This window comes from Marmota monax, unplaced genomic scaffold (genome assembly GCF_021218885.2).
Source record: "Marmota monax isolate L192 unplaced genomic scaffold, Marmota_monax_Labrador192_F-V1.1 WCK01_AAM20220418_F8-fsc00114, whole genome shotgun sequence".
Classification (NCBI taxonomy): Eukaryota; Metazoa; Chordata; class Mammalia; order Rodentia; family Sciuridae; genus Marmota; species Marmota monax.
Window position 1 is genome coordinate 4,174,419 of NW_026694943.1, and position 19,150 is coordinate 4,193,568.

General features: G+C 45.8%; 1 protein-coding gene across 1 annotated transcript in view; it reads left to right on the plus strand.

The window, feature by feature from the left end:
* Mthfd1l (methylenetetrahydrofolate dehydrogenase (NADP+ dependent) 1 like) overlaps positions 1–18,729 on the plus strand; it is a 190,308-nt gene extending 171,579 nt beyond the window's left edge. The window contains exons 27-28 of the mRNA XM_046427403.2: positions 9,688–9,807; positions 18,299–18,729. Coding sequence (XP_046283359.1) covers positions 9,688–9,777 — 90 coding nt within the window. The 3' untranslated portion in view covers positions 9,778–9,807; positions 18,299–18,729. The remainder of the gene's footprint in view (positions 1–9,687; positions 9,808–18,298) is intronic.
* Positions 18,730–19,150: the final 421 nt, after the last annotated feature.

Below are 19,150 nucleotides of genomic sequence, written 5' to 3' on the forward strand. Positions count from 1 at the left end.
GGAGGAGAGAGGTACTGAACAGTTACTAAACATCATAGCATGCAAGATGGTCTCACTGTGGATGTCACATTGTCCTCATAAATCCTGTGATCTAGCTGGAAGTCACCATAGCTCTGCAGTTAGAGATGGAAAGCGGGGTGAGTCTGGGTGGTAGGAGTACAGAGAGCTAACTCCTGGCCTCTCTCAGAAAGCCAGGGGGTACCGTCCAAAACTGCAAGATCAAGACAAGGCAGTGAGTGAAAAAGGAAACCGAGAATTGTCCTCCTTGGTAGTCACTAAGCTCTTGGGGTGGGGTGGCGGTGGGGGGTACTGTCTTTTTTTTTTATAATAAGGCTTCGGGAGCGGTATGACCTTTTAAGCCACGTACATGATTTAATTTGGCCAAAATCAAGTTCTTTTTAAAAAATAATTCATTACCTTGCTCCACACACATCTCTTTTTTAAAATATTTTTTGTCGATGGACATTTTTTTTATTTATTTTATTTATTTTTTGTATGTGGTAGTGAGACTTGAACCTAGTGCCTCACACATGCTAGGCAAGCACTCTACCACTGAGCCCCAGCCCCAGCCCCACACTTCTTTTAATTGATGCTAAGAATTGAGCCTAGGTCCTCATGACTGCTGAGCCCGGACTCTACCACTGAGCTACATCCCCAGGCCCTCTCCCAATTGTTAGTGCATTGTATTTGTGGTTGCAAGAGGTCATTCAGGAGTGATTAAAAGATGCTCGGTCTGTGGTTTTCTCTTCCTTCCACCTCCAGCATTTGTTGGGAGAGGGTGCCCCAGCAGTGTTGCTGGTGCGTGAAGCCAGTTTAAATGAGAAAGTGTCCTGTTTGCAAATAGCATAGTTAGACTTCTTTTGGTGCAGGACTTGGGAAATGTTATAGGAGGATGAAAACATGTCTTATTGACATTCTCATCAGTGTGTAGAGTGAAGGCCGCACTCACACTGCTCTGTTATTAGGGAAGGCTGCACCACATTCTGGGGGCATGCACAGCCAACTCCAAGATCAAGGTGTCAACAGGGTGGTCTTCTCTTGAGGCCCCTTTTGTCCTCCCCTGGCCTTCTCTCTGTGAAACATCCCTGGTGTCTCTTCCTCTTCTTAGGACGCTAGTCCTATGGGATCGGGACCTCACCTGTGACCTCATTGACTTAGTCACCCCTTGGAAGGCCTGTCTCCATATGCAGTCACATTTAGGAAACTAACCTGCAACCTGTGACTTTCAAAGGGACACAATTTAGTTTATATATGCACTAACTCACTTCTAGGCCCACCCTGATGTCCGGGACATTTGCCTGGGATCCAGTCTGGTCACCTGGTTGAAGGATGCAGAGCGCTGTAGGCCCGTAGTGTGTCCAGCAGGTCCATGAGGCCACAGGCTGGTCCTGAGTCCTGAACTCAGCAGGTTTTGGCAGCCAGGTGTCAGGTTGGTGGACAGGAGCTGAGGCCACACCTGCTGCTTCCTTCCTCTCCTGCCCCTCACGATCCCCTCTGCCACTGCCCCACGAGAAGCAGAAGGGGGGCTTTAGTAATGGATACAATTTCACTCCGTCCCCTTCTGTTTCCCTGCGCAGCAGCCTTTTATCTCTGAGGAAAGTTTTGCAGGGCTCCGGAGGGGTGAGGGACAGCGAGAAAAACAAAAGAGAAATGCTAAGCGAGTCTGGGGGCATGGACACTAGCAGAGCACTAGTAGTGTGCAGAGGCCAGCACCATGGACAAAATGACAAAACAAAGCTAAACTACTTGGCACAGGAGGGCAGCAGTGCCCTCAGAGCAAAGCCTGTCACCCACCCTTACTGCTCCTGTTCCATCTCCTCTCCTTAAAAGGGACACTACCAGTAGGACCTACGGATAAAACCCAGGCCCAGACCATCAGCTAATTTTCAAGGGAGGGCCTTCTCAGAAGCCAGGATTTAATTACTTAATAGTAGGCTTCCAAACAATAAAATCTTCAATAGCCAGAGTTGATGGGACTCTCATGGCCATGTGCACCTGCAGGCCAAATAGCTCATGAGTAAAGATGCCGAAGAGATGTAGGACCTGCCCATGGTAGACTTGTTTTCATTCCCTAAACCCTGCCGTTCAGTGTAGAATCATACCTGGTCACACGTCTACAGGCTTCTCTCTTAAGCAGAATTTGTCCTTGATCAGTGCTGCCCCCATTTTCTTGAATACTCTGGGTCTTGATTCTTTAGTTTAGTTCCAGAGTTGATCACCTTAAGTAGGGACTACAAAGAAAGTAGCTTTTATTTTATTTTGTTTTTGTTTTTGGTGCTAAGGATCAAACCAGGGCCTCATGCATGCTAGGTAAGAGCTCTGCCACTGAGCTCCATCCTCACTTCTTCCCTCAAATTTGTAACTGAATTATGCAGATGGTTCTTTAGTTACTTCAGGGAATAATGCTGATGGTACAGTTTTCAGACAGGTGTACATAATCCATATCTGATCTTACAAGGGTAACAAGCCTGTTCTTTGTAAGGAAAAACTCTGGCTAGTTAATATATTTCTATCATTTTGAAAGCCTTTGTTTTTTTATGGCCCTAAGGCATTATTGATTCACTGCTGCTGTGACTCTGTTTTTAAGATTTAATTTGGAAAGATAGTATCCAAAATGTAAGCTCTATAGCTCATTCTTCAACAGACGTTAAAGTGGAGAAGGAGTCAAGGCTAAAATGGTAAAGTACAGATGTATTTTCACGCATTCCCTGGTAGCTTGGAGGGATGCAGAGAACCCTGGAGAACTCATACCATTTCCTTGTGCATTTCTGACCTGGGCCCATCCATCTTCACAGCCTCTGCAGTTGAAGCGGGCCTCCTGTGACTAGAGAGGTGACACCATATCCCATGAAGTGTGGGGACAAGCGGGGCTTAGTGGGGTAGGACTCCAGCTCTAGAGTCACATTGTCAGCATTTGAATTCCATCTCCACCAACGAGCTGGGTGATTTGGGGCAAATTACTTAACTTTTCCATGTTTCATTTTCCTAATCTGCAAAAAAGGGGAGCATAGTAATATCGGTCATGCTGACCTCGTCAGGTGGTAGGAATGGACGATGTATCCTTCCATGCTGAAAATAATTTTCAAAGCAATTTTAAAAAGAAAAGTTTATTAAGGACAGGGTTCCTACCCCTAAAAGAAATTTCTAGTTCCCTTTCAAAAGAAGAGAGAAATCACTGTGTTTGTACAGTCTTTCATTCAAGGCCATTGAAATAAATTGGAACAATGTGAGCCGAGCAGTGCCCTTGATGGCACCGTCTGAGAGCAGGACTCCACTTCGGAAAGTTATAAGCTGGGAATTGATTCACTTTATTCCTTTGATATAAAAAGCTAAAGAATTAAAAAACCATGGCCTACTTTATGTGGTTTGGTTGACCTGTCTCTAAATATAATATAATGCAGGGACCTTGTTTTAGTCAGCTGTTTCGCTGCTGTGTCTAAAGGACCCCACCAGAACAATGATAGAGGAGGAAAAGTTTATTTGGGGGCTCAGGGTTTCAGAGGTCTGAGTCCATAGACAGCCGGCTCCATCCCCGGGGGCTCAAGGTAAGGCAGAAGAGTGTGGCGGAGGGAAGCAGCTCACATGATGATCAGAGAGCAGAGAGAGACTCCACTTGCCAGATACAAATATATACCCCAAAGCCATGCCTGCCAATTCTCACCTCCTCCACCCACACCCTCCCACTAATTCTAATTCACTGATTGGGTTAAGGCCACCACAACCCAATCTTTTCTCCTCTAAACTCTGTTGCATTGTCTCACACATGAGCTTTTGGGGGACACCACATCCAAACCATAACAGACCAGGTCCTGGCCAACTTGGTGTTCTCTCAGTGAGCTCATAGCCAAGGTTTCTGAGCTGAATTAAATAGTCTGCATCCTTTCAGGGAGTCCCGGGAACTCAAGAGAGTCCACACTGTAGGGTTGATCAGCCACCATGAAAGATGAGTGAGCTTAAGCCCGCACAGGACCCTGACTACTAAATATAGGTCACCTTTAGAATGCAGCCACAAACTGTGTGGGTAGATATTACCTAACTGCTCAGGGGGAAAGAAAATCCAGAACATTCCGTCTCTACTAAGTCAAGCAATAGACATTTCTATTATAGGAGCTCTATCTATTTTCACTATATTGACTTTTAATATCCCTCTTTCTCCCCTCAGTCTCTTGACATTTCACTGGGCCATTTTTCCTCAAGGATCATCGTAGAGTTACTCATATAATTATCTAAATGACCATGTGATATAAACAGTTCTGTCCCTCAACATCCAAAGAAGGAAAAAGGAAGAAACAGAGAGTCTAATCTCCAAGAAACTCTCTTATCATTTGTTTATGTCCTATTCTCTAATCATCCTCTGGATTTACTCCCCATTTTTAAAAAATTATTTATTAGCTGGGTGTGGTGGCACATGCCTTTAATCCCAGTGGCCAGTTCAAAGCCAGCCTCAGCAACTTATCAAGGCCCTAAGCAACTTAGCAAGACCCTGTCTCTAAATATAATATAAAAGGGCTGGGGATGTGGCTCAGTGGTTAAGCACCTAGGTTCAATCCCCCCCCCCAAAAAAAAAACATAACAATATAATAAAAAAGATCTATTAGGGCCTAATATTGCCAGACACTCTATGAAACAGTTCAGAAAATAACTGTGCTTTAAAAAGATGTTAAATTTTTAGATCTTTTATCAAAGAGAAAAATCTTGTTTACAACAAAGAGTTCATGTCAAGTTTCCCTTGTGTTTGCAAGTCAAGCAAGGTGTAGGTCCCTGTGAGGCCTCCCTGGTTTTATCTGCTCAGGGATTCTTCTAGCCTGGTCTCCATTTAATTTACTTGAACAATTGTTAACCAGTACAGGAGTGTTTTGTTTTGTTTTGTTTCTGGTTAAGTATTTTAAACAAGTTGTCATACATATCAGCCATCTTCTTCCCAAGAAAAGAAAAACGTAGAAGGATTTCCTTCCACTGTAAGAACAAAACAGAGCCGGGCGTGGTGGCGCACACCTGTTATCTCAGTGGCTAAGAGGCTGAGGTGGGAGGATCCCGAGTTCTAAGCCCAGCCCCAGTAAAAGCAAGGTGCTAAGCAACTCAGTGAGACCCTGTCTCTTAATAAAATACAAAATAGGCCTGGGGCTGGAGCTCAGGGGTTGAATGCCCTTGAGTTCAATCTCTGGCACCAAAAAAAAAAATACAGATACGTACATAAAAAATGCTATTGCTCTTCTGAATCAAAATAAAACTAAATGGCTTATTCAGAAGGAAAAAGTAGTAGATTTAAGGAGAAATCAGAATATAGATTATCTCACAAGCACAACAAAACTAATTGCAATGATATTTTGGTTAAGTAGAAATTAAAATTCTATTGCTTTTTGAAACAACTTTTATTTTTCTTTGTACTTAGGGATTGAATCCCAGGGTGCTTTGCCACTAAGCTATATCCCCGCTCTTTTTATTTATTTATCTATTTATCTTAATTTTGAGATAGGATCTCGCTAAGTTTCGGAGGCTGGCCTCACTGACCTCAAACTTCTGTTCCTGCCAGCCTCCTGAGTCACTGGGATTGCAGGTATGTGCTATCCTGCCCACCTGAAATAATTCTTTTTTTTTTTTTTTAAGAGAGAGAAGAAAGAGAATTTTTAATATTTATTTTTCAGTTTTTGGTGGGCACAACATCTTTATTTTATTTTTATGTGGTGCTGAGGATCGAACCCAGCACCCCGTACATGCCAGGTGAGCGTGTGACCACTTGAGCCACATCCCCAGCCCAAAATAATTCTTAATAATAATTCTTAATAATAATTTGTCTGTTCATGCCAAGAATATTTTTGTACTTCTTAAATGACTAGTTTTTAAATATATGTCTATTTTCTCTTTTTTTATTAAATATTTGTTTTTTAGTTGTAGTTGGACACAATACCTTTATTTTATTTATTTATTTTTATGTAGTGCTGAGGATCAAACCCAGGGCCTCGCATGTGCTAAGCAAGCGCTCTACCACTGAGCCACAATCCCAACCACCCATTTTCTCTTTACTGGAGTTTAATGTATATTCATAAAGGCTATTGGTAGAACTTACTGTTTCCCCAAAATAATGTTAACCCTAAGTTAAAGATTTGGGAGATTTATTATAGTCAAAGTTAGGGTCATGAAGGGCAAAAGTCCATGTTTCTTGGCCTTTGTAAAAGAATCCACTAATGCTTCATGACAAGTAAGTACAATTTAGTAGCTCCTTAGTTATTTTAAGCAGGAGGCCTCCTTAGAGGGCACAGAGATAAAGTAAACACGGAGCCCAGTGACCCCGGGCATGTGGCCAGGGGTCAACTCCCAAGGGCTCTCTGGGCTCTTTTTTTCCTGTAGTGCTGAACTGAGTCTCGTCTAAGAGCTGTGATTCTTTGGTAAGTTTTTCATGGGGAGAGAATATCAAGTGAAGGTGTAAATTCTGCTCACATCACCCCGAGTCGTGTTTGCTCAGCAGGAAAGTTTTTACCGTAGGAGTAAATTGGAGGCAACTGTGTACCCACAGGCCAGGGAGCCTCTGGGCTCTAGAGTGCTGTGTGGTTTCTCGTCTGCTCTTGCTTATTCCAAATAAGTAGTCCAGATTCTTGGAAGTGCTTATTGCATCATTGGGAAGGCACATGGGAATCTTTTGATTAAATTCATTTCTCTCCCATTTGAAAGAATAAATCAAAATGAAGGAAAGATATGTCACACTTACTGACACAAAGTATTTTAGCTGACTTGAACTCCCAACTTGGTCACAGAATCAGACCAGAAGACCCACATTCTGGTTCATGGCGACCAGTGGATCCTCCTCTAGGAAGACACGGATCATGTAGGAAGACACGGATCATGCATACCCTGCCTTCGTCAGTCTTGGCCTCTCATCAGCTCAAAGTTCCTGCTGGAGAGTTGACTGTTCTCTTCTGTAGAGAGAGTGGGTACACAAGCAGGGGGGACGGTGGGTTATCCACAGTAGACTCTCCGGTTGGTACCTTTGTTGCCCCACATATACTTCCTTCAGAGTTCTACTTAGGTTTTGTCACCTCAGTGGATTTAAACTTGACCTGCCTGTTACTGAATTCTGTTTTAAAGTGGATAGTGTTGCAGTCTCCAGAGCAGCACCTGCCACAGTGTTGACATGAGTTCCTTACTAGTAAAGGATGCTTTGGGCCCAGAGAATTAAGGGATGGGGCAAAATACAGCTGAATACGATCATTCCTTTATTTCTCTCAAATTATTAAATGCTGTTTCCTTCTCCATAGCCCCATACAAATTATAGAAGTATCTTAAAATACCTTCTGTAGCTGGGCACGATGGGGCACACCTGTAATCCCAGCAACTTGGGACACTGAGGCAGGAGGAGTGCAAGTTCAAGGCCAGCCTCAGCAACTTAGCAAGCCCCTAAGCAACTTTATAAGCTCCCATCTCTAAATTAAAAAACTATTAAAGGGCTGGGGATGCAGCTCAGTGGTTAAGCACCCCTGGATTCAATCCCCAGTACCACCCACCCCCAAAAAATGTTTCCTTGTAGTTGGCGATTTGGAGCCCAGGATGCCACCAATGTGTTCCGGGAGCTTTCCTCCATGCAGCCTCAGAAGCCCTCTTAGCCATACAGCCCTGAAGTGCAGGCCTGTTCCTTTAGCAAGACAGCAGCCACTGCCAGCCACCACAGTGTGCTGCGCCTGCCCCTTGCCCTGCCCCGCTCCCCACTCCCACTCCCAGGCCTAACAGGGCAGAGAGGAACAGTTAATGAGGCCTGTAGGTGCCCAGATTTGCTCTCCACCAGCTGCCAGGTGGGACGGGGGTGGCGCTGCAGGGGGTGGATCTAAAGAGGTTCTTTGGCCCTTGCCTTTCCCTGGGGCTGAAGGAGAGGGGCAGTGAGGTGACCAGTGGCAGTGGGCGCCCTGGGAGTCCTCAAGCTGCAGTGTGCCTCCAAGTCCCCTGGGCACCTGCTGTCATGGCAGGCTCTTCTCCAACAGGTCTGGGGGCTCTGATTCCTAACAGATGTCCGGGCTGCTGCTGGCCACAGACGGCCTTTTGAGTGAGAGGAGATCCTATACATGGGGCAGGAAAGGTGGTGAAGCGTGAAATTCGATCCCCTGGAAAGGAAGCATACCATGGAGGAGCTGTGTCTTGCAGGCCTGGTGGAGGTCAGGCCTCTGCTGAGAACAGTGGGCTGGTGGGAAGAGGCCATCCAGCCCGTGTGCCCGTGAGCACCAACCACTTCCTGGCTGCACCTCCTGAGGGGCGCTCTGGGCCGGGACAGCTGGACCCTGCGGGGTGCAGCACTTAGCCTTGGGAGAGCTGGGCTAGGCAGAGGCCCAGGTACTGCCCCGGTCCCATCAGATGCCCCGTGCCCGTGAGCATCACTGTTAGGGCACGGCAGGAAAGACTGAAATGGAGGAGCGGGTTATCCGGGAGCCTCACAGTCCAGATCCTGGAGCAGGGTTACTTCTGTGAGAATCCCTGGGAACCAGTTCGTTTCCTGGCACACCTGTGGTTTCTGAAGCTGGGGACAAAGAGCGCCTTTTAAAATGCTCATTCAGACTTGGCCCAGCAAAGATGAGAGGAACTGGGCTTCATTCTGCACTGCCACTAACTACCCTTTTTTGGTTTGGTTTGGTTTGTTTCATTTTCCTTTTTTGGTGCTGGGAATCGAACCCAGAGATTCTATACCCCTGAACTATGTCCCCAGCTCTTGTAATTTTTAATTTTGAGACAGGGACTTGCTAAGTTGCTAAGGCTGGCCTTGAACTTGCGATCCTCCTGCCTCAGCCTCCCAAGTCTCCAAGGCATGCTCCACTGCTCCCAGCACTGACTGTACTCTTAAGTATCTGCCTTTCTACCTAAACATCCCTGGATTCATCTGTAAAGTGAGGTGAAAGTCAGTACCTATGTCCAAGGGTGCAGGGAGCTGGATGAAGTCATCCATGCAAAACCCTGTGTGTTACAGAAGTGGTAGTGGGGACATGAGTTGGAGTGACATCGCAGACAGAGTCAGAGCCCCTGTATGGCATTTACTACCATGTGCCCTTGGGCACCTCTCTGAACCTCAGTTTCTTCCTTTGTAACATAGAAATAATGAAAGTACTTCCCCCGTGGGTTGTTGAGAACATAAAGCAGACAAAACACTGAGCCCAAGGGCCTGGCTCAAAGTACACCTGAGACTAGCCGAGGTGGGCAGGTGACTGGGGCCTCCAGAACTGATTCACACTGCAATGCACTGCACACGTACCTCCCGGTGAGGAGAAGCCGCCACTCACTTTACCCACACTCACCATCCATGCACCCAGAGTTGGGGTTCTGCACAAAGATTTGCCTGGGAAGAAAAGGTTTGGTGTGCTGTGGACTATGGGGAGGGCACACGGGCTAAATTTCAGGAATCAACACTCAGCTTTTCTAGAGATTGAAAACTCTACAACTCAGGGTTGTAGCTCGGTGGAAGAGCGCTTGCCTGGCATGTGTGAGGCACTGGGTTCAATTCTCAGCACCACGTATAAATAAATAGAATTATGGTCCATCAACAACCAAGAAATATTTTAAAAAAAGAAAAAGAAAAAGAAAAAGAAACAACAGCTAGCCAACCTAAAGAAAGGTACCGTGTATACATAGCCTAATATCACACGAGGCTGGACCCAGCGCCGTGGCTGATTGGTGTCCAGTGTGATCACTCTGTGGCATTTGTTTTCCCTCCAGATGAGCACGATGCCAGGGCTTCCCACTCGGCCCTGCTTTTATGACATAGACCTGGACACAGAAACTGAGCAAGTGAAAGGTTTGTTCTAACTGCAGGAGACCCTCCCAGGACCACTCCAGGTAAGCTGTTGCATTTTTACTTTTTCTTCCTTTTCTGTTGATTCAGTTAAAATGCTTTTTTTGTTTTTCTGATACTGGTTATAAAAGTGATTAGTTGCTGGACACTGTGGTGCACACCCGTCATCCCAGCAGCTCAGGAGGCTGAGGCAGGAGGATCACAAGTTCAAAGCCAGCCTCAGCAACAGCAAGGTGTTAAGCAACTCGGTGAGACCCTGTCTCTAAATAAAATTCAAACTAGGGCTGGGGATGTGGCTTAGAGGTCCTGTATTTACTCCCCTGTACAAAAAAAAAAAAAAAAAAGTGATTAAAGTCCTTCCTTGATTCCTACAAGTTCCTACCTCATGGCTGTCCATGAGTTGGGTCCACTCCCAGGTGTGGACTTGGAATTAGTGGTCAGTCCTCAGGCCCTTTGAAAGAGTAACTTCTTACCTCTCTACCACACATTCTTTGGTACAGAGTAGATGCTCATGAGTCAGAGAAACCTCGGTGTGTTCATTTCCTAGAGCTACCATAACGGAGTACCCCAGAAGGAGGGCTTAAAACAAGAGAAATTTGCCCTCCTGCCGTGCTGGAGGTGTGAAGGTCAGGGTCAAGGTGTCATGCTTCCTTCAAGGGTGCCTTGGGGCATCCCCGCCACACAGTGCCTCACTCCAGTCTCTCCCTGGGGTTCTCCTGTGAGTCTGTCTTCACGTGGCCTTCTCTTCCTGTAACGACACCAGTCATATTGGACTCAGGCCCAACATAATGACCTCATCTTTTTTTTTTTAAGGATTCATTTTTTTATTTGTTCTAACTAGTTAAACATGACAGTAGAATGCATTTTGACACATTATACATAAATGGCATATAACTTCTCATTCTTCTGGTTGTACATGATATAGAATCACACAGGTCATATAGTCATATGCACGTAGGGTAATAATGTCTGGTTCATTCTACTATCTTTCCTACACTCCTATCCCCTCCCCTCCCTTCACTCCCCTCTGTCTAATCCAAAGTACCTTTATTCTTCCCTAGATGCCCCCCCATTATGAAATAGAATCTGTGTATCAAAGAAAACATTTAGCCTTTGTTTTGGGGGGATTGGCTTCTTTGGTATTAGCATGATATTCTCCAGTTCCATCCATTTACCAGAAAATGCTATAATTTCATTCTTCTTTAAGGCTGAGTAATAGTCCATTGTGTATATACACACCATATTTTCTTTATCCATTCATCTGTTGAAGGGCATCTAGGTTGGTTCCATAGTTTAGCTATTGGGAATTGAGATGCTATGAACATTGATGTGGCTATATCACTGTAGTATGCTGATTTTAAGTCCATTGGGTATAAACCAAGGAGTGAGATAACTAGGTCAAGTGGTGGTTCCATTCTGAGTTTTCTGAGGAATCTCCACACTGCTTTCTAAAGTAGTTGCACCAATTTTCAGTCCCCCCCACCCAGCAGTGTAGGAATGTACCTTTTCCCCCCACATCCTCACCAATGACCTCATCTTCACAAAGTTACTCTGCGTAAGACCCCATTTTTCAAATAAGGTCACTGTCACAGGTGCTCAGTATTCTTTGGGAGACACATTCAACCCTTGACTGTGGCACAGCGGTGTCCTAGGCTCTCCTGTTTCTGGAGGGACATGTACAGATGGGCAGATCTTCTAACTCAGGGGGCCCCGTGAGTCACAGAAAGGACAGAGCTGCAGAAACCAGGGCACTTGCTGGCTCCTGATCGACAGGGTTTTGGCTTGGGGAGGGCGGGGGCTTCACTTGCAGCTTCTGAGCCCAGAGCTGTCCACCCCTCAGCCAGCAACTCGACCACACCTGCTGGCTTCCTGTCATGGAGACTAGCCACACTCCCAATCCTCCTCCCCAGAAAGTTTTCCGTCAGAAGTCCTCAGGGCTTGGAGCTCCCTCTCCATCTCATAGAGCAGCATGCCCAGCATATTCTCAGGAGACAGTCCTTCCTCCAACACGTCCACCCCTGTTCCTTAGCCCAGGACCCCTCCCTCTTGCCAGAACATTCTGGGCCTTCAGATGAGCTTGCCTGACCTAAAGGTCCCTCTCCAGCCGACTCTTAGTGAGGCCCAAGCTGGGCCTGCAAGACTCGCATGACTTCACTACAGGAGTCAACAAGGGGGGAGCTTTTCTCTTTTCTGTAAGTCTTCCTCAGTAAAACCTAGGGGCTGGATGTGGGGACGAAGGCAAGGAGCTGCCTGCATAAATTGTTGTCAAGAAAAGGGGTGGACTTGTTTGTCTTGTGCTGTGAGGTCCATTCGGGGGTGTTTATGTGTTTGCTGCTGAGAAGCAGGAGTCAGGTCCACGTTTATCCATAACCACATGTTTTATCTTCATCGTTCCTGAAAAAGAAAACTCAGAAAAGAAATGTGGTGGGCTAGTTTAACAAAGGAGCCCATCAACGCTGGTACCAGGGTGGTTTGGGTCTTTGTTCTGACTCTGTGTGTTGTGAGCGTCTCAGATTTCCCAGCCTGGCCTTCAGAAAATAACAACATCATTTCTCTTAAGCCGAAAATTGACCCTTGTCCTAACTAATCTCTCTTCTCATGTCACACCCCTATACGGTACATTTCTGTCATTTGTCACTTGTCTCCAGAACAAGTATGTGTACAGTTCTCTCATCTCTCTTGAATAGTATTTTTCCAGCCTTTCGGTCGTTTTTCACTTGCTCTCCAAGTAGGTCACATGAGCCCAATGGTGATGCCCAGGGACGTGCCCCCAGCCTTGGTGATGCGCATGCCCGGGCCCTTCATTACTTGACATGCTGGGTTCCCCAACAAGGGTTCCTCTGGGGTCACCTGAGGATCCAGCAGGAGTTGTGGTCGGACACTGGGCTGGGGTGGTCACCTCCCACTGTGCTCAGCATCTGCCACGGTGGGTCATGACACCCTCTGGGACAGGAGTCCTGAGAAGCCACCGGCTTCAGGAAAGCCAATCCTTCCCTGGTGGTCACTAAGAAGCAGAGGCTGAGGGCCATGGGACTGACTGGTTGCCTTCCCACTGCCCGCACTGCCTCTCTTGTGACCCACAGGTTTGCAGTATTCTTATATCAGAGCTGTGTAAACGCTGGCCCAGAGAGGGGAACAACCTGCTCACATCACACAGCTAATGACCCCAGAAGCCAGGATTCAGCCCAGACCCACCTACTCTCACTCTCAAGCACCCTTTATTCCCCCAGACCATTTAACTTCAATCACAGGCTACATGGACTTCCATCCGTTCTGAAATTTAATACCAGCTAGTTGAATAGGATGAGTTTTTAAAGATATTTATGATCATGCAAAGATAATTACGCAAGTATTGAAAGGTAGAACCTTATCAAAATTCTTTTTAAGCATATGGAGCTACCTCTTAATTCTCTACTTGACTGGCATTTTTTTTGCCCTTGTTTATCCAAGGCTGCTTCTTCGTGAGCTGCTAAATACTGTTGTGCTGGGCAGGAGTTCAAATCCCTCACCTGACCCTGCTCGAACAATCGAAAAGGGCTAAGACCCCTCCAGCAGCGCTCCCTCAGCAGCCATTCAGCATCATGATCCAGCAAACATTCTTGCTCTTGCCTGCGCCTCTCCCGGCGAGCAGAGACCACTGCACCAACAGTCAGAGGTCTGCAGCCACTAACAACAACAAAAATAGCTGGCGCAGCGGCGCATGCCTATGATCCCAGCAACTTGGGAGGCTGGGGCAGGAGGATCACAAGTTCAAAGCCAGCCTCAGCAACTTAGTGAGGCCCTTAGCAACTCAGCCAGATCCTGTCTCTGAATAAAAAACAAACAAACAAACAAACAAAAAAGCTAGGGATGTAGTTCAATGATTAAGCACCTCTGAGTTCAATCCACGGTACCAAAAAAAATTTAAAAATAAATAAAGATAAGACCCCTTAAATGGCCATCGGCTCGGACTGGATTGGGCATCCGAAAAAGAAGTATCTGGTGCGCCAGCTTTGACGTCATAGGGACCAGACCCCAGATGGCCCTGGACCCTGAGGTGCTGAGCAGCACATTCCTTATTCTCCAAGGACCGTGGCGCAGATGTGCCCCCGTGGGGAGAGGACAGCAGGCAGTGGGTGACTGCTTTCCTTCCTCCCCTTCCCCCCTGGCCTTTCCTGTCCGCCTCACCCCTCTAGGAAATTGCGTGAGGCTGAATATGAACGTGAGATCCAAGAAGTCGCGGGGATCTGAGCTTTGGCTCCTGTGTCCCGAGACTTCCCTGAGGTGCTCTCACCAGGCTGGATGAGGGCCTGGTTCCTTCCTTCAAATGCCACTGAACAGTGAGAATTAAAATAAGTTTTTGTCCCAGTGAAATCGATCCTGCTGTTCCGTCTTTTGTTTGGAGGTGTCTGGGTTTGGGGTTTGTTTTGTTTTGTTCTGTTCTTCTGGTTTCTCATCCTGAACCTTCATCATATTTCTGAGCCTTGGCTGGGTCCGTCCAAGTGAAGACACTGTGAAGTCTGGTAAAATCCCTGAGGAATTCGGGTCCTCCCTCCTTCCCTTCATTCTGATATGCAAAGCTATGCTTAGTACTGAATCAGATTTCCTCTATTCCTGCTATCGCTGTGAGTTATCTACCAGAGAACTGCTTTTCTAGAATCATGCACACAGAAAGAAGCATAATACCAGCTCATTTCTGCCCTAAACTGCTTTTAGGGCAGAAACTGTCAAAGGGACTTAATATTTATAAATTAATCTTTTGTTATTATTATGGTTTTGGTACTGAGGGTTGAACCTGGGTGTGCTCTACCACTGAGCTATATCCCCAACCCTTTTCATTTTGAGACAGGGTCTTGCCAAGTTGCTGAGGCTGACCTCAAAGTTGCAGTCCTCCTGCCTCAGCCTCCAGAGTCACTGGGGATCACAGGCGTGTGTACTTTCTCATGAATGAACCTTGAGTAGGGTACATCTGTACCAGCCCTTCTGTGGACAGGGCCTGTCCAGCCCCAGCTCACACACCACAGGGTTTCAGGATGCCCCAGGAGAGCACCTGCACTTTGTGATTTAGGTCTTGAAACCTTATATTTTCACATAGGTTCTCAAAAGTCGCTCATCACCCTTGTGCTTTAAGAAAGAGGCCCAGGCCTCACCCTGGGCCTTCCTAGGAGTAGAACACCCCTTCTCCTTCTCCCATTTCCAGGCAGGGTCCAGGTAGGATGGATGTCCTGCTACCTAAACCATCCTCACTGGCATCTGAAAGATGGTGATAATTAAATCTCCCCTTTCTGTCTAAAATGAGATGTTTTAAAGCTTAGGCAACAATTGTGACATTCTTAGATCCCCTTCAAAGGCATCTGGGGGGCACTTTTTTATTTCTCATCATCCCATAACCAAAATAGAATGTTTTGTATTCTGCCTTCCAATTTACTCTCCCCTGAATAAACAACTGATGGCTTTTTATATTCTCACCTTAGCGACTGCGTGTCTGATTTCTTTTTTCCATCTATAATCAGACTTTCTATACTTTCGCCAACCCTTCAAGTTTCCTTAAAACGTGAGAACACAAACTCTGAGCCCCTCTAACCACAGTGCTGCAGAGGACAAAGGCAGTATGGCTCCACAACAGGTCCTCCCCGGCCACCTCTGCAGCAGAGATGGCCTTAGGCCAACCTGGCCTTGCCAAGCTGAGGGTCTTCTCCAGCCAGCAAAACCCACCCGCCTCTGCCCCAGCACCCCTCACTCACTGGCCTCATGTCCACAGCCACTAGGTCCACCAAGGTGATTCTGGCTGTGTCTCTGGGGCAGGGGCTGCACAGGTGTACTCCCTCCCTAACATCTCAAATATTTTCTATTTGTTCGTGTTTGTTATACTTGTAACACTTCTATGTTCTCTTTACTCCCCTGACTTGGAATCCAATGTTAGGGAGTATTGAAGTTCCTGTCCCCTCTCTGTCTCTGTCTTGTGTTTTTAAACCCATCAAGCGTCCCCGGCACCTCCAGCCGGCTCAGTCATCCGTGAGAGGCCAGGTCATTGCATTTCAACAGAGTGAGCTCGGGTGGCCCACCCTTCCCGGTGTCGTCCACATGAAAGGCCACGTACTTGCATCTCCATTTTTCCTGCAATGGTGAAAGATTTTTTTTTTCTGGAACTTAGGTGTTTTGTTTCATTTACTTTTCTTTTGTTTGGGTATCAGGGATTGAACCCAGGGGTGCTTTGCCACTGAGCCACATCCCCAGTCCTTTTTATGTCTTATTCTGAGACAGGGTCTCAGTAAGTTGCCCAGGACCTCACTAAGTTGCCCAGTCTGGCCTTGAGCTTGCCATCCTCCTGCCTCAGCTTCCCAAGTCGCTGGGATTACAGGGGTGCACCACCCTGCTGTTTGGTATCTTTAAAATGTAGTCTGATCACTTTCTCTTTCTAAAAGGTTGCAGGAAGAAGTGTGAATCAGGCGGTATAGCAATACCAGACTTCAGACTATACTACAGAGCAATAGTAACAAAAACAGCATGGTACTGGTACCAAAACAGGCGGGTGGACCAATGGTACAGAATAGAGGACACAGAAACCAATCCACAAAACTACAACTATCTTATATTTGATAAATGGGCTAAAAGCATGCAATGGAGGAAGGATAGCATCTTCAACAAATGGTGCTGGGAAAACTGGAAATCCATATGCAACAAAATGAAACTGAATCCCTTTCTCTCGCCATGCACAAAAGTGAATTCAAAATGGATCAAGGAGCTTGATATCAAATCAGAGACGCGCCGTCTGATAGAAGAAAAAGTTGGCTACGATCTACATTCGGTGGGGTCGGGCTCCAAATTCCTCAGTAGGACACCCGTAGCACAAAAGTTAATAACTAGAATCAACAAATGGGACTTACTCAAACTAAAAAGTTTTTTCTCAGCAAAAGAAACAATAAGAGAGGTAAATAGGGAGCCTACATCCTGGGAACAAATCTTTACTCCTCACACTTCAGATAGAGCCCTAATATCCAGAGTATACAAAGAACTCAAAAAATTAGACAATAAGAGAACAAACAACCCAATCAACAAATGGGCCAAGGACCTGAACAGACACTTCTCAGAGGAGGACATACAGTCAATCAACAAGTACATGAAAAAATGCTCAACATCTCTAGCTGTCAGAGAAATGCAAATCAAAACCACCCTAAGATACCATCTCACTCCAGTAAGATTGGCAGCCATTAGGAAGTCAAACAACAACAAATGCTGGCGAGGACGTGGGGAAAAGCGTACACTTGTACATTGCTGGTGGGACTGCAGATTGGTGCAGCCAATTTGGAAAGCAGTATGGAGATTTCTTGGAAAGCTGGGAATGGAGCCACCATTTGACCCAGCTATTCCCCTTCTTGGTCTATTCCCTAAAGACCTAAAAAGAGCATGCTACAGGGACACTGCTACATCGATGTTCATAGCAGCACAATTCACAATAGCAAGACTGTGGAACCAACCTAGATGCCCTTCAATAGACGAATGGATAAAAAAAATGTGGCATTTATACACAATGGAGTATTACTCTGCATTAAAAAATGACAAAATCATAGAATTTACAGGGAAATGGACGGCATTAGAGCAGATTACGCTAAGTGAAGCTAGCCAATCCCTAAAAAACAAATGCCAAATGTCTTCTTTGATATAAGGAAAGTAACTAAGAACAGAGTAGGGACGAAGAACAGGAGAAGAAGATTAACATTTAACAGGGATGAGAGGTGGGAGGGAAAGGGAGAGAGAAGGGAAATTGCATGGTAATGGAAGGAGACCCTCAGGGTTATACAGTGGAGGGGGTAGAGAGAGAGGAGGGGAGGGGAGGGGAGAGGTGGGGAGGGGGGAGGGTGGATGATGGGAAAGGCAGCGGAGCACAACAGACACTAGTATGGCAATTTGTAAATCAATGGATGTGTAACTGATGTGAATCTGCAATCTGTGTATGGGGTGAAGGTGGGAGTTCATAACCCACTTGAATCAAAGTGTGGAATATGATATGTCAAGAAATTTGTAATGTTTTGAACAACCCACAATAAAAAATAAAAATAAAAAATTGAAAAAAATAAAAAAATAAAATAAAATAAAATAAAATAAAAGGTTGCAGGATTTAAGATGGGCAAAGGAGATTAGTATTCTCTGAGGAAAAACCAACAAAGCTTTAACGACAGGAAGTCCCAGGTCCACCCACTTCCTCTTGTCCCCAGAGCATTTTCAGACCCTGCCTTCTGTGCCCACTATGTAAGAGAGGAACTGAAATCCAAGGCAGCCACATTCCTAATCTAAAATCCTAAACATCCACGGGATCCTGCCGACCATTATCTGGAAGTCATGGAAATTCTAGAATCTGTTGGGAAGTTCAGGTGCTGGATCCAGGAGCCATGCTGAGGCCAAATCCCCAGGGAAAACCTTCCCTGCAGTGTCCTGGCCCTTTTTTGTGAATGAAGTCACTTGAATCTTCTCAAGTGACTTCAGAAGTGCAACATAGTAACAGTTGAACCCCAAAAGTTGTTCTACTACTGAAACATTTTTTTCCTTCTTTTTCAGGTTCCTCAAACAAGACTCATTGCCTTTTTGCTGCAGTTGGAGAAAAAAGTAAATTTGAAATATGCCTGTTACGCAATGTCGGGGAAATGAAGAAATAGGCCAAAGACTTCTCCTCTGTTCATGACGAATTCTGTTTGCAGCAGAGGACCTCCAGCGAGTCTGAAAGAAACGAATTTACTTTCTGCTTCTGCAGAGTTTACATTATTTTCCGTTGCTTATACTTAGAGTGTTTATTTTATGAGGACTAAGGGATGGCAAGAGTGTGAACTGAAAGGTACATTTTCCACTACAGAGTTTCTTATTTTGTCCCCTTTTTTTCCAGTGCTGGGGATAGAGCCCAGGGTCTCATGCATGCTAGGCAAGTGCTCTGCCACTGAGCTACACCCCCTGTTTTGTCTTTGAGCTGAAAATAAACATATCTAGAAAAATAACCACGCTTTTGGTGCCAGATAAAACTGCTCTCTGGAGGTCACTGTCCTTGTGAAGTTGGTGGGGTTGTTACCTGAGGCCATTTTCCTGGAAATTGTGAATGCATTCAGAGCTTTATAAATGTGACAGTGAAGAAATGAAACATGCCTAAAAACATCTGATCAACTGTGAGATCTTCCGACGGCTGGAGAATTGCGGGGTCTCTTGGAACAAAGTGCACTGTACATCCAGAGCTGCTTCTTGGTGCCAGCGAATTTGACATCACTTACTTAAAACAACTGGATATGTGCTAGTTCCTTCCACCAGTGAATGAATCTCCAGTGCTGTTTGAGGTTTCTAGGGCCCATAGGGCTAGGAAACATAGCTCTTAAAGGTCAGGTGTTTGGCAAATGTTTTTCCTTTGGCCCAGCCCTTCATTCTTGA